Below are 20,529 nucleotides of genomic sequence, written 5' to 3'. Positions count from 1 at the left end.
GTTGGTGAGCACGGTGGCGAGGGCGACGGTTTGTTCGGAAATAGTGGAAGCGGGGGCGCTAGGGTTTAGAGGAATCGGCGGCGCTAGGGTTAGAAGAAGCTGCGGCGACAACGGTGAGAATGAAGTGAGATAGATAGCCGACGTTGAGAACGATGGTTGTTCGGAAATAGTGGGAATTCGAATCGCCTTTGATATCGCCGGTGAGAGAGAACTGTTAGGGTTTCTGTTCGCGGAAAATGAAAAAAAAAAAAAAATCACCTTATATATTGGGTAAATAATCCGGTTAGCTTTAAAAGTACATTGGTAAACTTTAAGGTTTGGTCCGGTTTAGACGACTTATTCTGGCTGATAATGTACATCAGACGACCTAATATTTAGTCGTCTGGGAACAGAAGACTAAATATTAAGTCGTCCAATACCCTAAAATGAACCCCTAAACTAAAATGACTAAATTAACTTACTAACCACGTTATAAAATCAAATTATACTTCAATAGTGTTTACTATACACAGAAATGAACACGCCTAGGTAATTTTAAAAATTTTCAAAAACGGTTTTAATGCTTTCCAAAATCTAACCCTAAGAACACATACAATACTACAACATATGTTGATGAAACATAAACTAAAGAATATCATGACTCACTACTTTCACTCATCTGGGCTGAAAACAATTGAAATTTGTTATATATTAATTTATATCTCTTAAGACATATGTTAATTACATAATTCCAATTTTTCACTTATCAAAATATTTTTTACAAAATTTTTAAATTATGTTTAAGAATAACTGTCCAGACGACTTAATTTAAAGTCGTCTGGACGACTTATTTTCAAGTCGTCTGTTTACAGACGACTTGCGAGGGGTAGAAACGTAAAAAAAAATCCGTTTTTTTGTTTGTTCACAAGGAGATAGTTGTAATTTCAATAGCCTTTTAGGTTACTTTTGCCTTTGACCCAAGTTGGGGTACTCTTTTGGGTTTGACTCCAAGTTTTGAGTCACAATTGGTAATTCTCCCAAATATTTATTGTGGCATTCTGATTAGTTCTTATATAGACATAACATATTTCACAACCCTTTATATTTATTTCTTATAATTAGTGCCCCTGATTTTTATATATACTTCGTCTTAAGACATGATTTTTATTAAAGCAAATTATCAATCATCGCTGCATAATTATACGATATGGGTCCAGTACTCTATGTTGTTGTTCATTTTTTAAATGAAACCTCCCTGATTTTTCTCTTTGGATGCTGGCATGTGTAGTTACAGTCACATTCAACCCTTAATTTTTGGGTTAATTTAAATCCTAAGTTTTATTTTAAACCCTAAGGTAACCTACCAATTATTTAGAAAGACAGCGTATTAAATAAGATACGATCTGAAGTTTGTCTACATCCAAAAGACGACCCTAGTCGTTGACTTGTTTACCCATATTAATCTTCGGAAAACTATAGGAAACATCGCCGGAACTTACAAACAGATTGTAGATAAAACAAACAAATTTCGAGCTTGAAGATGAAGTGACTAACGTGTTACCGTTGGTCGACTAATTTATCATAAATCTAATTATGGGCTGATATATAACAATGTCACTGCAAATATAGCTTTCTCGTTTTTGTCGGTACTGTTTTAAATGAATTTTAAATTAAAATCAAAAGTATATTATAATAACTGCATCATTTTACTGAAAAAATCTAAACAAAAAGGTGATTTAGAGTAGAAAGTATGTTCTTAGCGCTATGTATTTTCGTTGTAAAACAAAGACTCGGATCATCTTTGTAATTAAGCTTCCATGAACTGGATTGCAATACGCTGGTTGCATATCTTTTGGTCGATGAGCATGGTGAGAGGAGCAGCTGTTAATGGGTTCTCACCGTACCTTCTGGAGCCATTGCATTCACACCATATATGTGAATCGTGATATATAAAATAGACTGAAACCCATGCCGAACTAAAAATGTTTCAAGTCGATAGAGAGGCGGTTTGTGGGAAGCTGAATTTAGCTGTTTCAAAACATGGTGTAGTGATCTCAAAAAGCTTATGAGTTAGGTTTAGCCAAATTTTTTACCGAGAAGCTGCAGTAGAAAAATAAGTGGTTTCTCAATTTTTGTTTGACCACAAAATATGCGGACGCCACTTCCTTAATTATGATTATAAATGTTAATTCAATTTCCTATTGACAAAGGGTTTAAAGCTGTAAGCCAACCAGGTAAGAATACTTAATTAGTGTGTTGCATGCTTAAGCCATATTTCCTTGTACCATTTCTTTGTTGATTGATCTGATCGGATGTGATCCATCATACCTTTGTTTTTTTTTTTGTGAACGTGTTTCCATCTGATCTCCATAGATGCATATCTTCTCCCTCACATATTTTATGTAGACTCATCTATTTCGTCTTCAGTCATATTCATACTTTTATCTCGGTGTCTTTTTTCTGCAATGTGATTGCATTATATATGAGGTCATACTTGCATTAGTTGTATTCTGAAATTAATTTATTCCTTTGTAAACTAAACAGTCGGTGTAGTCAGTATTGTTTTTCCTATTCATCAGTAATAAATTATCTTCTTACTTGACCTTAATTTTTACTTAATTTTACTAACAACAAAAACGTAATGTTCCTTGATCCTGTGTAAATTAGGTTTTGTGGCGTAAATTAGAAAATACTTTATTCTAACGGGAACTCTAATAATTTCCACTAGTTTATTGCTATATAAAGAAATTTGATAACATATGCATCCATAGTTAATACAGCTCTATAAAATACTAGTTGATATTGATGAATAAAGTAGTATATAAGTAGGCATCTATGTGGCACATAGTCAAAATAAACTTAATATGTGAACCCCGAAGATGAGTAAGGTATGGGCGTTGCATCCCAAAGGACGTGGTATTGATGAGATTTTTTCAACCAAACTGTTTTTATTTATTTTCGTGGAAAAAATAATTTCATAGCTTAGTACCAAAGTGCATGTATATGTGAATATAGTTTTCTATTCATTTTAGAAGCTCAATGCACGTCGGAAGAAATAATAATTTTAGAAGCTCAATGCACACAGCCACGACGTTCTTTGCAACATTCCCCTTGTTTCTTGTGAATATTTGAATTTATCAAAATATTTACTTATTTTTGTCTTTGCTCCAGTAATTTATTTTCCAATGTATTAGCCAATATTTTTTCTACTGAGAATTTACCAATATATTTTTAATGAGAATTTACTCACATCATATACTAACAAAAAAGGCCATAAATATATATTTTACCCCATAAGTTATGGACTTATGAGTGGTCGACTATTCAATGGATCTATTCACAACAAAGGAGGTGACATTTAATCGGGGCTGCATGGTGTAAGTTGCTACAATTTGGAAATCAATTAATATTTTAAAATAATAGTAAAATGTATATCCGTATAGGCACTCTTTTATGCTGGTTACATGATGTACATGTCGTTGATGCAAACCGTAGTTTGATTTTAGAACACTTTGGGCAGTACCTTTTTTTAATCAAGCCATGCTCAAGTGCAAATTTTAAAACTATAATTGTATCACGTCGCGAAACAAATGAAGTTTCTTTTTCTTCTCAAGATTCACATTTTCTTAATTATTTTTTTTAAACGTCTGATTAATTATGTTATTACAACAATGAAAAATATTAAATATACATATGACTACATTATTCCGAACCGTCCTATAAAATTCGATCCATATATGATGATAGGTCTTTCACTGTGCTAGAAATTTTTTGTAACATTTTTCCATAATATGCATAATTTATATTTTTAGAGGTTTGAATCTCAGACTTCCAGGTATATAAGCATTAATGAATCATTAGTCAAACCGTTGGATTAAAAATGTTTAATTATTTTATTTAAGTATCGAAAATTATATTTCTTTCTAAATTAAAACTTCACGCCAAAAATATTAGAAAATGTAAATTCAGTATATTAATGAACCGGAGACAATTTTGAGAAGACGCAGCATAAATATGTTAAAAATCAGAAATCTACTTTCTTCTTTTTTGATTAAAATGATTATGTTATGGAATTTTTATGCATATTAAATTTAGATTATAAATACAGTATTTGTGATTATCTAACTCTTAGCTAATCAAAATTTGATAAACATAATTAATTTTTGGACGTTTACAATTTATCAGTATTGTATAAATGAATTAAGATGTATAAAAAATATTTTTTAAATAAAATACATTCTTCTGAAACAGAAATAACATTTATTAAGCCATAAAATTTAAACTTGGGTAACTAAAGAAGATAAGCCTTTATTATAAGCTATTTATATGTATCTTATAAATAGCAAAAATACAAGCAATATCGAAATATTTGCATTTTTATTAATTATTTTGTCTTATTTCGGTGCCACCACTATATCTCATACATCAAGCATTTATCAGCACCGCACGGTTCTGAATGTCCAAACTGAGGTATTCATACACACACAAACACATACATACTTACATGATAGGGAACCGTTTTTGTGTATTTATGTTTCTGTTATAAGTTGCGACTAGATCATAATCCGCGCGCCTGCTGCGCGGATTTATCTTTTGATTCACATATTTTATATACATGTTGTATATTATTTAAGATTTATAATATAAAAAAAGTTAAAATGATCCGGAACCAAAAAAATCAAATACCTATTTAGATGAGAACTCGAAGAACTCATACCTGAAATGAACAGATTTATACCCGATCCAGTGAGCTAAATTTCAAACATAACATCTTTTGTTATATTTTTAATTCATTGTTTTGGGTTGGTGAGATTTACTATTTATTCGGAAGATTTTTGGCTAACTTAATGGTATATATTCGTAGGTTTCTTTTTTTCTGAACATGAAAAAAAAAAATTTGGGTCTTGATTAAATTTATCTTATATAATAAATTGCTGCTATAAATAATTTTTATAAAAACTAATTTGTAACAGTAATATCATTTTTGTTACAAATTAGTATATCATGGTTTATAGATTCAAAGTATATAGTTAGTCGTCTTCATAGTATTGCTAATATTGATAGATGCAAGTTAATGAATACATATAATATATTGTATTATTAGTAATCTGTCGTATAGTATTATATGTTAGTAGATGTATTATTAATAATCTATCTTATAGTATAATATGCTAGTGGATGTATCTAGCTTATAGTAAAATATATGCAATATAAGAAAACATGCGTAGTGGATATAATAATAATGTAAGAAATAAAAAACTATAGTAATGATTGATATTAGTTTATTTATAAAAAGGCATGTCTAATAATAAATAGATTAATATAGCATTAATTATATAAAGTCCAACTTTAAAATCCATCTAAAAAAAGTTGTAATGTTTCTGTTTTAATAAGATAAATGGAACCGTTTCTTTTGTGTATGTAATGTCAATGCTCGAGTTTGTTTTTTTTAAAGAAATGCTCGAGTTTGTTTATGAGATTTAATTCTAAATTATGATATTAATCTTAAGAAAAACATTATTAACACTTTATTACTTTATCCATAACTATTTTAATTTACTTAAAATGATGTCTAGTAGTGTTTGTATTTGTGTTATAGTTCATGTGAGGTGAAATCTAAAGTATATAGAAAGTTGTAGATGATAGAAAATGAAAATCTTTTATCCAGAAACTAAATTATCATTAGTTGTTAGCTTGGGTATGAATTTGGTCTAAATTATTAATATAGTGGATCGTAACAAAAAAGTTTGTCATTAACCGGAAGATGTTCCAAACTTGAACCAAGTAGTGTGGTATGATTTCGGATTAATCTATATAGCAATAAGTATATTTTCTTGGGGCGACCCGATCTGCCGTTCTAAAAAAAATGGAATCATAAGTGGAGGAAAAATTTTATGTAGTTGTTTGAGTTTTGTTTCATACACCAAATATACATATATTTAGTTTTTTCATAAGTAAAACAAAACGTCACAACAAAAACAAATATTTGTGTTTGAAGCGTGCAAGTCCATAGAAGGAGAGAGATATAGGAGGCTGACTTTTAGACAGAGAGTAAATGCATTTTGCTGTCCATGTTGACTCTTCGAAAGCAAAGCCAAAGCCAGTCCCTTCATTATTGTTGCTTTTTCATTCCATTAATTTATTAGTTACTACTTACTAATTAACTCTCTCTCTCTCTCTCTCTCTCTCTCTCTCTCTCTCTCTCTCTCTCTCTCTCTCTCTCTCTCTCTCTCTTACTCGCTTTTCTATATATATAACCAACATCTCTCTAATTTTTCAGACAAAACCAAACCCATTTGGACTTTCTTTGTCTCAATCCTCAAAACTTTCTGAAAGCTTTAAAAAAACCCACAAAGTTTAAGTTTTTGTCCTATAAGCTTTATCAAAACCCTCAAAGGTTGAACTTCTTGCCCTAAGCTTATATATTTTCATATTGAAAAGAGGGCAAAAAATGGGAAGACCACCTTGTTGTGAAAAGACTGCAGTGAAGAAAGGGCCATGGACACCAGAGGAAGACATCATCTTAGTTTCTTACATCCAAGAACATGGTCCTGGAAACTGGAGATCTGTCCCTACTAACACAGGTTTGTCTTTGTAGTTTCTTGATCAAAAACGAGTTAGTTTGTTTAACTGAACTTTACCTTTTTTTGTTTAAAACTTATTTGGAGGTTTGAATTTATATAGTCTCTGCCTTGGTTGGTATGATAAATTAAATATGAGTGTCATAAATAGCCTAAGTTATTTCATCGACTCGTTTGTCCACACATCTCTAATCATCATTTTATCCATTTTCTTGAGTTAAAATATTTGTTAATTTGGTGTTTTAGGTCTGAGAAGATGTAGCAAGAGCTGCAGATTAAGATGGACTAATTATCTTCGACCCGGTATTAAGCGTGGAAACTTCACTGAGCATGAAGAAAAGATGATTGTTCATCTCCAAGCCCTTTTAGGCAACAGGTACATACATGCACATGATCTATAGACTATATCTGTCCAAACACTACTTTTTCCCGAGTCTATAATAGATCTAAATATGCTATTGTTTGTGTATAGATGGGCAGCCATCGCATCATACCTTCCAGAAAGGACAGACAATGATATAAAGAATTATTGGAACACTCACTTGAAGAAGAAGCTCAAGAAGATCAATGAATCTGGTCAAGGAGATAATGATGCCTTCTCTTCATCGAACACTGTTTCACAAAAGCAACATCAAAGCTCAAACAAAGGTCAATGGGAGAAAAGACTTCAGACAGATATAAACATGGCAAAGCAAGCTCTATGCGAGGCTTTATCTTTAGACAAAAAACCATCATCAAAACTTTCTCCATCTTCATCATCATTGTCAATCATACCACAAAACATCCCTGGTTCTTCTTCCGCTACCACAACCACAATCACCACTACAAGCAACACCACTACTCAATTCCTATCAGGGGTATATGCGTCAAGTGCTGAGAATATTGCTCGGTTGCTTCAAGATTTCATGAAAGACCCACCAAAAACATTAACTCTTACATCCTCATCATCACCGGTTTCAGAGACCGGTCCACTTGTTTCAGCAGCTACCGAAGAAGGCGGAGAAGGGTTTGAACAATCTTTTTTTAGCTTCAATTCCATGGAAGAAACTCAGAATTTGACTCAGGAGGAAAGCTTCTTCCATGACCAAGTGAGCAAACCGGAGATAACAATGGAGCAAGACTCTGGTTTGATATCGCAAGGATCTTTATCGTTGTTTGAGAAATGGTTATTTGATGAGAACATGGTTGGCATGTCGTTAGAAGGACAAGAAGCGATGTGCTAGAACTAAATCAAGTGGAATATTTCTAGAATATGAGGGTTAATTAGTTATAACCTATATAGTATGTATGTTTATTATTGCATTAGGGTTTTAGAGTCTTTAGGAGCTTTTAGCTCTACAACACTCTTTTCCCCTTTTGGTGATATAATCTATTTTTCTTTTTATTGTATCTTTCAGAACGTAACACAAAGGGTGTACGTGTACCCGTCTTTATTAATGTAATGTGTTTTGTACTATATGGCTCATATGGTTTATACAAATATCTTTCAAAGTTTCTGGTTAATCAAATCTTTATATAATGTATGTATAGTGAATCATTGATATACCGTATATACTTAACACACACAAAATTCAACTTTCTATACATAGATTTCGTTTTCTAATTTCTACTTCACTAATGGAAACTTTGAGTTAAAACTTTAAACTAACTTTTTTACTTTGAAAATATGACGAACAGCATTCTTTACGCAAATCTTATTATATATTTATTTTATAATAATGTGAAACCAAGGAAGATACAACATATTAATCATTTTGTCCTTTCAAATCAATCATAAACCTGAGACAAAATGTCATTAAATGGTAATATAAAGAGTCTACCTACTCGAGTTATTCAAACATTATTACTACATTTAATTATTTTAATTATGTTGTAATTGTGATGATGTCTTTTTGATAATTCAAAGCAGCGGTGGTCCTCAGAATAGCAAAATGAATTATTGGATTAGTGCCTCCAATTTTTTTTGAAAATTTATATTCAAAAATTCCCCAAATTTATAATTTTTTTTTAATTAAAACTTTTAATAAAATGTTTCGGACCTCCAACATCTCAAGAACGGCCCTGTTCAAAAGTATCCAAATCCGAAGACTCAACTGATCTCAAAGGAATTATTGGGATCATTTCACCATAGGCAAACCCGGATAATTGTGATGATGTGATAATGTAGATTTCGGTTGACATGAACATTATTCAGTTCATCTAAAAATAAATGAGTACTAGAAATATATATTATTAAAATTGAATTACTTTTTTAGTAATTCTTTTTATTTATAGATTTAGATTTCATTTTATTTATAGATTTAGCTATTACATTTAGAATAAACTTTATTTTTATAATTTTTACAGATTATGTCAAAACATTTAAAAGTAATTTATATTATTAAATCTGAATTAACTTTTGGTAATTCCGTTTATTTATAGATTTAGCTACTTTATTTAGAATAAATTAAATACTTCTTTTTATATATTTTTATTACAGATTCTGTTACAACATTTAAGATCAATTAAAATAATTAATTATAATTCCAAAGCTTATCTAATCAGATCAATATTCATATCTTGACCATTAATCATTTTAATTAAACCGGTATTATATTAGTAGCGGCTATAACAAAATTATGGTTGTTGTTTTTTGTGGTTAAAATAAAAACACAAACTGAAAATATATATTATTATTATATAAAAATATTTATATATTGTATTATCTTATTTAGTTTAGTAAAATATAAATATTTCGAGAATACAATTTTTAAGAAAACAAAATATCGTAAAATTAATAATAATTTATAGAAAACTAATGCAAGAAATTAAACTTTTAGTATGTTTTTTCATTTTTAAATAAATAAACAAAAAAAAATTAATATTTGAATAATATAATTACATCAAATTGCATCATGTTATATAATTTATATAATATTATGTACAAATAAAAATAATATTTATTTAACATCTATATTATAAAATAATATGTTTTACTTTAAATGTAATTTACAAAACATAAAAATATACATAGATATTTTATAAAACCAGTGGTTAATGAGTTTACATTAGATACAAGTTAAATCAAACATCTATGTGGAGTGTAGATCAAATTCTAATAATAGATCGTAGACTTTGTTTTAAAATAAAAGAACAATATTCCTTTAAAATAAAGATACTACAGAAACGATTAAGAAATATTAGAAAGATTGTAATAATATTTCATAAACGATTATTTTGCTCTTTTCATAAAAGTTATGATTAATTTTGAGAAGCATTGCATATTTTTATATCAAATTAAGCAATATATAATCCAGCATCCGACAAATTATGTTCATATGAATGTGATCAAAATATAATCAAGCAACCAAAACATTAGTTTCATAAATTGTGGCTTTATATGCCGACATCACCGGGTTACTGCCCGATTTAAAACCCACTAGAGCATGTTGTTAATAAATTTTAGAAAATCAAGAGCCGAGAGGAACTTCGTACCTAAACTATATACAACATGCGTACAATAAAATATAGGAGGCAAAAAACTAGTGGTGGAAGGGACTATGAAAATATACGAATAAGAAACAAGAATTAGGTAAAAGAAAAAGAGTATTAAATGCTAACATGTGAAGGGTTTGACTTGTGCCTGTGAAACACAGTGAGCAAGCTGGTTATGAGACTTATGACTTGTGATGAGACTGAGTCATGAGTATCTTTAGCCTTTTAGCCACCGAAGTGTCTCATTTTCGATTATAAATAATTTCACACTCTCTCCACTTTAAGCTTAACCGTTTTCTTTGTCTTCCTTATCTCGTACATTAACTTCGTTGATTATAACCGGACTAGTTGTTTAAAGTCCCTTTCTGTGGTATCTAATCAAAAGGTTTCGGATAAAAACCGGACTAATGTTTTAGCATGTGTGTAAATTGAGGCGAGCTTTCTCGCAGTGTTTAGTAGTATGATGATGATTTCTTTTTAGGGAATAAGAATTTTCCTTTGATCCGATTTCAAAATCCTTTATGCTGGCCACGCTTGGACGTTTTAAATCAAATCCGAAATCTAAACTGAAACCGAACACCAAAATTTAAAATGTAGTTCGAACTGTTATAAAAAATTACCCTGAGTTTTTAGAGTAAGAAAATTTTGGGTGTAAGCACAATTTGAACTGAAATCCAAACTATGGTCAGGAAATATGTGAAATCAGTTAAATCTATTAATTTCGTACATATGTTATAAATATAAAGTCATTTAGATATTTAGAGTATTTTAGAGATTCTTGTAGTTTTTTTTTGGCATACTATTTAATTATTTTAGGCTGTTTAACTTATTTTATTTTATTTTTGAATAATATATTGAGTATTTTATTCAATTTCATTAGTTTATTCTTTTTTTTTTAAGATAAAAGATTTTAGACATTGATTATACATTAGTTCCATCTGAACTAAATCCAAAAGAACCGAAACTAAACCAACCCAAAAATTAGTAAATACAGAATTATACTTATGAGCATAATATCAAAAGAAAAGAAAAAAGAATCAGTCGAATCTAATATAGACATTTAAGAGTATCTCCAATGTAAAACTCTAGTTTTTACTCTAAAATGGAATAAAAATGATTATGGAGTAAAATACTCCAACCCTACTTCATCTCTTACTCCATAACGGAGTAATGAGCAAAAAAAATAAATTACTCAATTTATAGAGTAAATTTCATTATAGAATATAAAATATAGTGGGATTGGAGCATTATTTACTCTATAATCACTTTTATTTCATTTTGGAGGAGAAAATAGAGTGAGGTTGTAGATGCCCTAAGGCTCATGCTCAATGCTGGGCATAAGAGTGGTTTGACTCCTCTTTCTCTAATGGGATCAGCAAGGTGAGTTAAAAGAAAAGACTTTTCAGAAGCCGTACCATTATATTTAGGCCTCTTAAAGGCCCTACTTGGTTCGATATTCAAGACAAAATGGGCTATGGGCCATGCCGCTTTATCTAGTTTACTAGTTAAACAAAAAAAAAAAATTATAAACACACAGAACCAAACCGGTTCGGTTCAATAGAAAATCGATGATGACATAACAAAAGATTTTCATTAGGACACTCAAACCCAAAAGCTTAAACCCTAGCAATCAAGAGTGAAAGGCGAAAGCTTTACTAGCTTAACAAGATCGTTGATTCCGAAGTAAACACAGACTCGAAAGTAGAGATGGAAGTCGAAGCTGCGGAGAAACGCGACAGAGAGAAGACGGAGGAGGAAACAGAGGACGGAGGCGAGTCGAAGAAGCAGAAGGTGGGAGAGGAAGAGAAGTCTAACGGGTCGGATCCGGTTAAACTGGGTCCGAAGGAGTTTGTTACTTCCGTGGCTATGTTCGATTACTTCACCAAGTTTATGCACTTTTGGCCAACTGATCTCGATGTCAATAAGGTATTGTCATGTCTTCTTGTCTTTTTTTTTTTTTTTTTTTAATTGTAAAGATTCAATTTTTCAATAAGATTGGTTTGGTTGAGTGTATCGGGTTATCTAATTTTGCTTAATTAGAGGATTTATCATGTGAAAATATGATCTAAGGTTGTGCTTTGTAGCCAAGCTGAGACAGCTTGTGAACTCGGCTTGTGTTTGGTTCTGTGGGGGGTTTCTACAGTTTCTTACTTCTTGTTCTTTTCGCTTTTTTAATTGTAAAGTTTCAATCTTTCAATAAGATTTGTTTGAATTGAGTATATAGCGTTATGTGATTTGCTTAATTAGAGGATTCTATCATGTGAATATGATCAAAAGTTGTGCTTTGTAGTCAAGCTGAGAGAGCTTGTGAACTGCCTTGTGTTTGGTTCTTTGGGGCTTCTATAGTTTCTTTACTACTTGTCTTTTCGCTTTTTAAAAAAAAAAAAAAAAAAAAAAATTAAAGTTCCAATTTTTTAATTGCAAAGTTGTGCTTTGAAGTCCAAATGAGACAGCTTGGGAAGTGGGTTCCTTTTGCAGCTGTTACTGTAGTTACGGCTTTGAAACTATGTTTATCGGTTATATGATTTGATTTGTGATGGGGGTGTTTATTTAAAAACATGTTTTATGTCTCTTATTATTGATTGTGGATATTGGATTATGCAATGTGTTTAAACTTGTTGGACTGAGTTATGTTCCTGACTTGCTAGCTCATTTTTGTTTCAGTACGAGCATACGGTGTTACTAGATCTGATCAAGAAGGGACATTCTGAGCCTGACGCGAAGATTGGGGGAGGGATCAAAGCCTTCCAAGTAAGAACCCACCCGATGTGGAAAAGCAGGTGCTTCTTTCTTGTTAGGGAAGATGACTCTGCCGACGATTTCAGCTACAGGAAGTGTGTAGATCACATCCTCCCGTTGCCTGAAAGCATGAAGACTCCTGGTCATAACGGCAATGGACATGGTGGTGGTGGAAGAAGAGGCGGGAGATTCAGAAGATGAATTTTGCTTTCTGATTCTTGCTTGGCCTTGCCGAGTGAAATTTTGGAATTTTTCATGTCTGTTGCTAAAAACTTATTAAGTTTTGAGGAATGCTATTATTGTTTTGTCGAGAGGAATTATCAGTTTATATTAATACTGCTTGAAAGAAGCAGTAGCAGCTTGTCTCTATTATGTTCATAACAACCTCAGAGGTTTAGTATGTTAAGACAATTATGTTTAAAATGCACATGTTAGACACAATGTTTTGCCATATACTTGCTCAGTAGCTGATCTTAATGTTTATATGGATCTTTAGCTTCCATAATATGTGTGTGAATGATTTAATAAAGATAATAAAGACTGGGATAAAACAAAATCTCCTCAACTAAGAAAGCACAGGAACTAAGTTTCACGACAACAAAACATTGGTCTACTCCAAATGAAGTGTAAGAGACTTTTCTTGCAGAGAAAGTAAAAAAAAAAAAATCTAAGAGTCGGCGATGGTGACTTCGACCTCAACACCAGGTTCAATGGTGATGGAAGTGATTTGTTTCACCACATCAGGAGAGCTGAAGAGATCAATCACTCGCTTGTGAACCCTCAACTCGAACCTGTCCCACGTGTTAGTTCCTGTTACAAAACAGAAGTTGTAACGAATCTCAGCAAATGTTATTAAATATGTCTAACCATATACAAATAGTGTTTTCTCAAAGCCTTTACCTTCACCACAAGGAGCTTTACGGGTAGTGATCTTAAGAACCTTGGTGGGCATCCTCACTGGTCCTTTTGTTCTGAGTCTCTTGTCCTTTGCTCCTCGTACCAAATCAGCACACACTACAACAACACTAACAACAATAAGACATCCAAAATCACTACTGCAATCCCTTAGGGTTTTATTCCGATTAAACTAAACCCTAAACCTGTTAAATGATTCATCTTAAAAATACGTTGATTGCTAAAATGAGCTGATTAAGATGATCATCAAGGCTAAGCACACTACCTTTCTCGAGGTTCTTGACGTTCTTGGAGGAGAGAGTGATCCTGATCTTGTGAATCTGCTCGAGTGGCTCTTCCAAACCAGCCTTGGTGGGCTTCATCGCTGCATAAGCCATGTTTTCAACCTCTCTCTTTGTTTCTTCTTATTCTTCTGTCAATTCACAAACATACGAAACAGTTCAATCAGACACAGAAAACACACAATTTTTCAGACATTAATATAAACGTAGAGATTGAAAAGTGGAGAAACCTGTGAGACGACAACGACGACGGCGATGAAGGAAGCAACGAAAATAAAATTTTAACCTTTAAATATAAAAGACTATATTGAATTAAAACCCTAAATATGTATTATGGGTCTATGAGGCCCAGTCATTCAAGTGTTTTATATGGGCCTGAGGCAATTGCGTTAGCCCATTTAACTGAGCCCTTTGTGTCTGGCAAAAGAGAGAGAATTACGGGTATGGTTGTTTATCAGACACATCTCTCAAGTCTTGTCTACTGTGTTTTTCTTACTGGGTTGTGTTTTAGCAGTTCATGTTGTAATCCCTTTGTGTTCCCAAACTTGTTTGTCTCTGTTTTATCAGATTTCATATGTTTGATGATTCTGGTTGTGTCATTGTTTTTACAGTGCATCTGTTTAACGTAAATACATGACCATAATGTATAAATAAGTATAGGCATTGTGGTTATATATTCCATAACACTAGAAAGTTACACACGTTGACACAAAAGTACTATAAAGTGTACATAATAAATAAATAATTTGGTATAAAATTACAATCGATAGCATGATGACCCACAATTAATTAATTATATATATCTCACATGTTTGAGGATGGATCTTACTTGTGTGTATTTTGAGCCCAAGAGGAAGATGGTTTCTCTTCAAAGAGATGATTTTATGTTTCATTCGAAAAATTATTAGATGGGTCTTGGTTAACTGCTTCCTCTTCTTGGCTCAAGATTAGCTGAGAAGCAACAAGTTTGTCAAGACTTTGCCAATCCATCAGTTGATCATTATAATCATCATCATCATTGAGTAGTAGTCCTGATTGATGATGATGATGATCAATATTTGTGTTCATCATGACCATATGAGAAGCATCATTAGTAATAATACGACCATGATCACCTTCATCATCTCGTTGCATTAATGTGCTTGGTGCTGCGTTGATAGTGCCCAGTGCAACACCATAAGGGTCATTCTCATTATGGTGTAATGATGATGATGATGAGCCTTGAAGCATTATTGGACTCTCTATATCAGGAAGATGGTAGTAATTACCATTAGCAACATCCATCTGCTGTGGAAACCAATTAGAGTCTTGCCCTGATGATGATCCCATCACTGTTCTTGGATTGTTGTAATTTATAGGCGTTAGTTTCTTCTTGAAAGCTCGACAAACCACCCATCCTTCCTCATGAGGTGGTCCATTTTCATCTGTCTCGAGACGATATTCATGCATTATCCAATCTGACTTTTGACCATTTGGAGCCCGGCCTTTGTAAAACACAAGAGTCTTCCTCATTCCTACAAGCTCTTGCTTCGAGTATATGGCCTTGTCTCGACCTGTTGCTTTCCAAAATCCCGAGACTGTTGCTCTATTGGTTCGTGTTCCTGTTGGATACTTCTTGTCCTTGTAGCTAAAGAAGTACCATTCCCTTTCTTCTCCTGCCCCTCTTCCACATAGCTCTGCATATTAAAAAGAAAACATTATCGACATATGTATATAAAATGTGAGTTAATAATCTAACATATAAAGAACATGATGCAATGCATATATTATCAATTAATTATATGAATTAATTAGAAAAACATCTGAACCTTAACAACTAATATATTACCATGCAAGGACACACATACCTTGGATGTCCCATGGCTCGATTTTGTAGAGATCAACATCTTTGATAACATCAACTTGCAATCCAGGGAATGCAACTTTATTCTTAAGATAATAGTCTACGAGTTCTTCATCGGTCGGATGGAATCGATATCCGGGAGGAATGCGTGAGAGATTTTCCATTTGATCTTTTTCTTTCTGGAATGTGGCAATTTGTAAAATATACTACTTGATTTATCATCGGTAAATAGAAAGATTTGCATGTAACTAAAGTAAGTATTTAAGTAAGTTTAAATAGAGATGTATCTTTTCTTTTCCAAACACGTAATGATGGGTAAAGTATCATTTCATTATGAAAAATGTTACGTTTGAATACTCATAACTCATCTCGATTGAATTTCCACACATAAAATGTTAAGAAAAGAAAAACTAGAATCATAGTATGCATGGTTACAAACTAGTAATTAACTTTCCATAATCTGCGTGAATGAAACAATAATTACCTCCCATCTATTATTTCTTTCCTATCTGACTCTACATTTGATGAAAATGTTACTAAAAGGAGGAAGAATAACAATGAACAACATTTAAAATGTCGTACGTGAAATAAGGATACAAACTTTTCCATTAAAAGGAGGAGAAAACCAATGTTGTTGTCTAAAGAAAATAGTTGTATTTTTCTGAAAAAAGAAGAAAATAGTTGTGAGTTAGCAAAAAAAAAGAGCTGTACTTATAACCTAAGTTCTCGTGTACGAACGTCAAACATTTTCGATACTATATAAGATTCGATCACATCACAACAATTATAAATCAGACATGGTTCTCTATACTGAAATAAACTCACTTGAATCTTCTTCTTATATATACGCAAGACTTATAAGAATATTCGATTTATTCTTCTTCTTTTGATTCCTCGTAGATTTTGGACAAAGAGACAAAAGCGTCTTGTCTTAGTTTATTTTTGAGATAATGAAAGACTTAAGAGTATTCCGATAATGGCGGATTCTCTAGGCTTATAAGTTATATGTACACATATTTATAGGCATATAAATGTAAAGAGGGACAAAAACTCTAATGATGCAAAAGGAAATGTCCTCATATTAATTTGTATTTTTTTCATACTTTGTAAACATAAGAATCTATTTGGATTTTGGGGGGTCTTTAATTATAACTAAGCTATCACTGTCTTCCTCTTTCTCTACCTGAAGAAGTGTTGCATAAGTTTTCACTTTTTATCTGTGTGTGATAGTGAAGTAATGTGATATTTTTATATCCATCTCTACCAACTATTGAAATGCGACAATTTTTCAAAACTAATTCAAATAGTTATATTATAATCGGTCCAAACGTCCTATCGATTAAAAAAAAGTTAAAACTAAACATTTTCCTTTTTATTTACTTTCTAGACTTTAAATCTTCTCTGGTGTTAATGTTTTCTCAGTTATCATATCAGTATATCACTACACTCTTGGATTGAACTAAACAATCCTACTTTCTTAAAATCGCATGTTCTTTAATTTTGCAAATTTTAAGATAATATAATGTTTTAGTACAATGTCCTCCTAGCTAGTCTTGATAGATTTTTTTTTATTTTTTTGGGGAACACCAGCTAGTCTTGATAGATATAAAGAGGAATATGTGATATTATAAGGGGAACTGTGATTCAAGAGAATAACTGTTGACAAAAAAACGTAAGAAAATAAAGAAATTCAGTAATAAAATAACGTGGCTTGACATGAATGGTTACGTAATAAACCAGGGAACATCATCGTGATGAAAAAGCTCCTTATCGCCTTCGGTGCTGGCCCCAGTTTGTATACTCATTCCTCAGACCACGTTGGTCTTTTAATTCGTGATTTCAATCAACATAACAAAATTTACTTTTGTAGTCATACATCAAATTCAGATGAATCAACAATACCACGCAATTGAATCTTCATTCGATGAGGAGAGGTTCTAAATTTCTTCCAACACAACTATATAAAATGTGCTTAATTAACATAAACTTATTTTTAGGTTGTTAAAGACGTTATACATTTATACGTTCAAAGGTTGGTATTTAATCTCGAATAAAGCAATGATAAGAGAAATTAGAGGATCATATCGATCATTATATTTTATGGTGAAATATTTATGACCTAATGCTAGACTTTCTCTCGTTTTCTTTTTGATGGCATTTTTCTTTTTCTCCTATGTCTGCGAAATTGCTATTAATGTAAAATTAAATAAAAAAGGTGAAATCTTAAGCAGTCTGCTTTCTATCTTTTCAACTCTCCACTTACAAACACTATGATTTTTCATTTTAGTATGTTTTACATATATACATAAAAACTATTTTTTAATAACTCAGGAATTATTCTTATGATCAAATAGACTTAAACTATTCTTTTAGGAATGCATGATCCATGGATAGGCTAGCTCATCACGCTTGCAAATGGGCCGAAAATAATGGTCAATTCCTGTGTGGAGTTTCTAAAGACAATCGTGCAATAGTTTTCTCCATCAAGGTTCAAGCTCGAAATCTAGATGCAGGATGAGTCCGTTCTTACCATTAAGCCAGGATATTCCAGACTACAGAAACAATTTATCTTCGTGAGTAATACGTACATACTCTATATGAATGACTAACTCATTTACTGGGGTGGTGTTTTACATTGTACGGTATATATATATGCATAGTACACATCCATGTACAATATAAAATAATGAAATAAAATAATAGAGCTTAACCAATGAGTTTGAAAGATTGCCTCTATTACTCTATGAAACATAAATTTTACAACACTAAAAACATCTCAAACGTTCACTTTCCAGTAATTTTTACGAGCATTACATTTTGCTCTAGAGAACCGCTCCACACAATCAATAAGTACGGTTGATTTTATATTTGTATCCAAAATGAACATTTAAATTATCTCATTGGATGATGAAAACTACAAACCGACTGTACTAATCACATTAATAACTTTTACATTCAGGAAACTGAGAAAGTGAGAATTCTATAAACAAAACCATCATATCACTCGATTTCTTTCCACGAAGCAGCTTGAGGAGCAATCGGTTAAGCTGGTTTGATCCTAACCGGTAAAGTCACACCAATTCATCTTGTAGCTGAAGCCGCTGGGCTGGTCCTACGTGCAAGTATATGATTGGATCCGCGAGTTCGACGTGGTCCTAGACACTGTCAAGTCAGCCATGGCCAACGAACTAACTTTCTTTCCAGTCTAATAAGTGGGCCTTAGTGTAACCTAATATCATTCTATTAGACGATACCTCATATACATGACATGGCACATGTATAATGTATTAATGTGTATTGTTTTTTTTTCTGAGAAAATTTTGTATTGTTTCAAGAGTGTAATACAACCATTTCTTTTGGTTCATCGTATCATGTTCTTTTCTCTCTAGTGGTAACTGGTAAGTGTAGAAATAAAATAAAATACAACAAAATAGAGCATGTTTTGATAGAGACCAGAGCGATAATATTTATATATAGGTTAATGGCTATGATTTTGCAAAAAGAGGATTTAGTATATGAATTCGCGCGTTTGAACAATCGAACGAGTATAATTAGTGGCGAACATTCATAATTTACATATTCGAAAGAAAATCAAAAGAAGAAGAGATCAGATGATGAGGTGTGAATTTCTATAATTAGTTGATTTTTGAGTTGCGGAATTCATTCCATCATCAAAATGTATTGATGGTCATATAAGCTTAATTATAAGTGTATGACGTCAGCAAATATACAAATCATAGAAAAAGAACATACAAATCATAGGGCACACTAGAGTTTGATTTTGTCTTAGTAAAGCAAATCATAAATATTTATCTATAATAGAAAAATTAGATCTTCAAGAGTGTGTTAAGTACGCATGATTGGCCCTTTATTCTAGTGTATTGATTAAACCTTTTCTTGCAATGCAATGTTGGCATGATATTATTGACTTTTATTCAATAATCATATCATTGACATGCAACGAATAACATAAATGAAGAGCATTATTGCAGCATTTTCGTAACGTTGCTATGTTCTTCTTTTGTTTCTAAGCTTTAAACCAATCAAAGCGTCTGTCTTTCATTACAAGAAAGAAAATAGATGCTATAAAAATTTGTGTTAAAAAAGAAAAGAAAAAGATGCTATAAAAATACCCGTGCACAAGAGTCGTAAATAGTAAAATTATCCCTTACAAACAAGCTCAAGTGTAAGCAATTACCAATAATATTCATACCTCTTTTACTTTTATTGTTTCATATATTTGCACTTCGTGAATAAGTTTCCTTCACAACTTGTCATCATTCCTGCCTATAATCCTAAATTATTATGGAGATATCTCTCATTTTTCTTATAATTTTCTTATTGACTCTTGTTTGAGAATATATATACGCTTAATAATAATGACAACTATAGCTACTAATCATATGACTATGAAATTAGAACAGACAAGGACTGGAAATATTGTACTTAATTTTAATATGGAATCAATTGTATTGAATATCTTTTCAAATTAGACAGTTTATATAATACTCAATTACTCATACAAATTTTCTAAGAAGAAAACCAAAATAAATTTGCAGTTACTCCTTTTGTAAAGGGAAAAAAATTGTAGTTGGGAGATATTATTGAAAAATGAAAATACATGGTAAAATTTTATAAATTAATATTTTGTAAATTAATAAATATTTTTGATTCAAATAGAGGTGTTACTGTCATTTCAACTAAAGTGTCACGGATT

General features: G+C 31.7%; 4 protein-coding genes across 4 annotated transcripts; 2 read left to right on the top strand and 2 right to left on the bottom strand.

Moving 5' to 3' along the window:
- The first annotated feature begins 6,363 nt into the window (after nucleotides 1–6,363).
- On the top strand, nucleotides 6,364–8,016 carry LOC130500711 (transcription factor MYB96-like). The gene is made up of 3 exons (XM_056995669.1): nucleotides 6,364–6,563; nucleotides 6,807–6,936; nucleotides 7,033–8,016. Exons 1-3 carry the CDS (start codon nucleotides 6,431–6,433, stop codon nucleotides 7,781–7,783), a joined length of 1,014 nt encoding a protein of 337 aa, XP_056851649.1. The 5' UTR covers nucleotides 6,364–6,430; the 3' UTR covers nucleotides 7,784–8,016.
- A 3,604-nt stretch (nucleotides 8,017–11,620) lies between these two features.
- Nucleotides 11,621–13,140, top strand: LOC108825832 (protein EMBRYO DEFECTIVE 514). Its single transcript, XM_018599184.2, has 2 exons — nucleotides 11,621–11,960; nucleotides 12,699–13,140. Exons 1-2 carry the CDS (start codon nucleotides 11,742–11,744, stop codon nucleotides 12,972–12,974), a joined length of 495 nt encoding a protein of 164 aa, XP_018454686.2. The 5' UTR covers nucleotides 11,621–11,741; the 3' UTR covers nucleotides 12,975–13,140.
- Nucleotides 13,141–13,314: 174 nt separating this feature from the next.
- Nucleotides 13,315–14,272, bottom strand: LOC108825736 (40S ribosomal protein S20-2). The gene is made up of 4 exons (XM_018599086.2): nucleotides 14,200–14,272; nucleotides 13,954–14,100; nucleotides 13,674–13,787; nucleotides 13,315–13,583 (listed from the first exon to the last, which is right to left on the bottom strand). The coding sequence occupies exons 2-4, from the start codon at nucleotides 14,063–14,065 to the stop codon at nucleotides 13,441–13,443; spliced, it is 369 nt and encodes a 122-aa protein (XP_018454588.1). The 5' UTR covers nucleotides 14,066–14,100; nucleotides 14,200–14,272; the 3' UTR covers nucleotides 13,315–13,440.
- Nucleotides 14,273–14,646: 374 nt separating this feature from the next.
- LOC108826254 (NAC domain-containing protein 101-like) lies at nucleotides 14,647–16,778 on the bottom strand. Its single transcript, XM_018599643.2, has 3 exons — nucleotides 16,638–16,778; nucleotides 15,817–15,991; nucleotides 14,647–15,645 (listed from the first exon to the last, which is right to left on the bottom strand). The coding sequence occupies exons 2-3, from the start codon at nucleotides 15,974–15,976 to the stop codon at nucleotides 14,852–14,854; spliced, it is 954 nt and encodes a 317-aa protein (XP_018455145.2). The 5' UTR covers nucleotides 15,977–15,991; nucleotides 16,638–16,778; the 3' UTR covers nucleotides 14,647–14,851.
- Nucleotides 16,779–20,529: the final 3,751 nt, after the last annotated feature.

The sequence above is a fragment of the Raphanus sativus genome, unplaced genomic scaffold (assembly GCF_000801105.2).
Source record: "Raphanus sativus cultivar WK10039 unplaced genomic scaffold, ASM80110v3 Scaffold0017, whole genome shotgun sequence".
NCBI lineage: Eukaryota > Viridiplantae > Streptophyta > Magnoliopsida > Brassicales > Brassicaceae > Raphanus > Raphanus sativus.
This window is presented reverse-complemented; position numbering and strand designations above follow the sequence as displayed.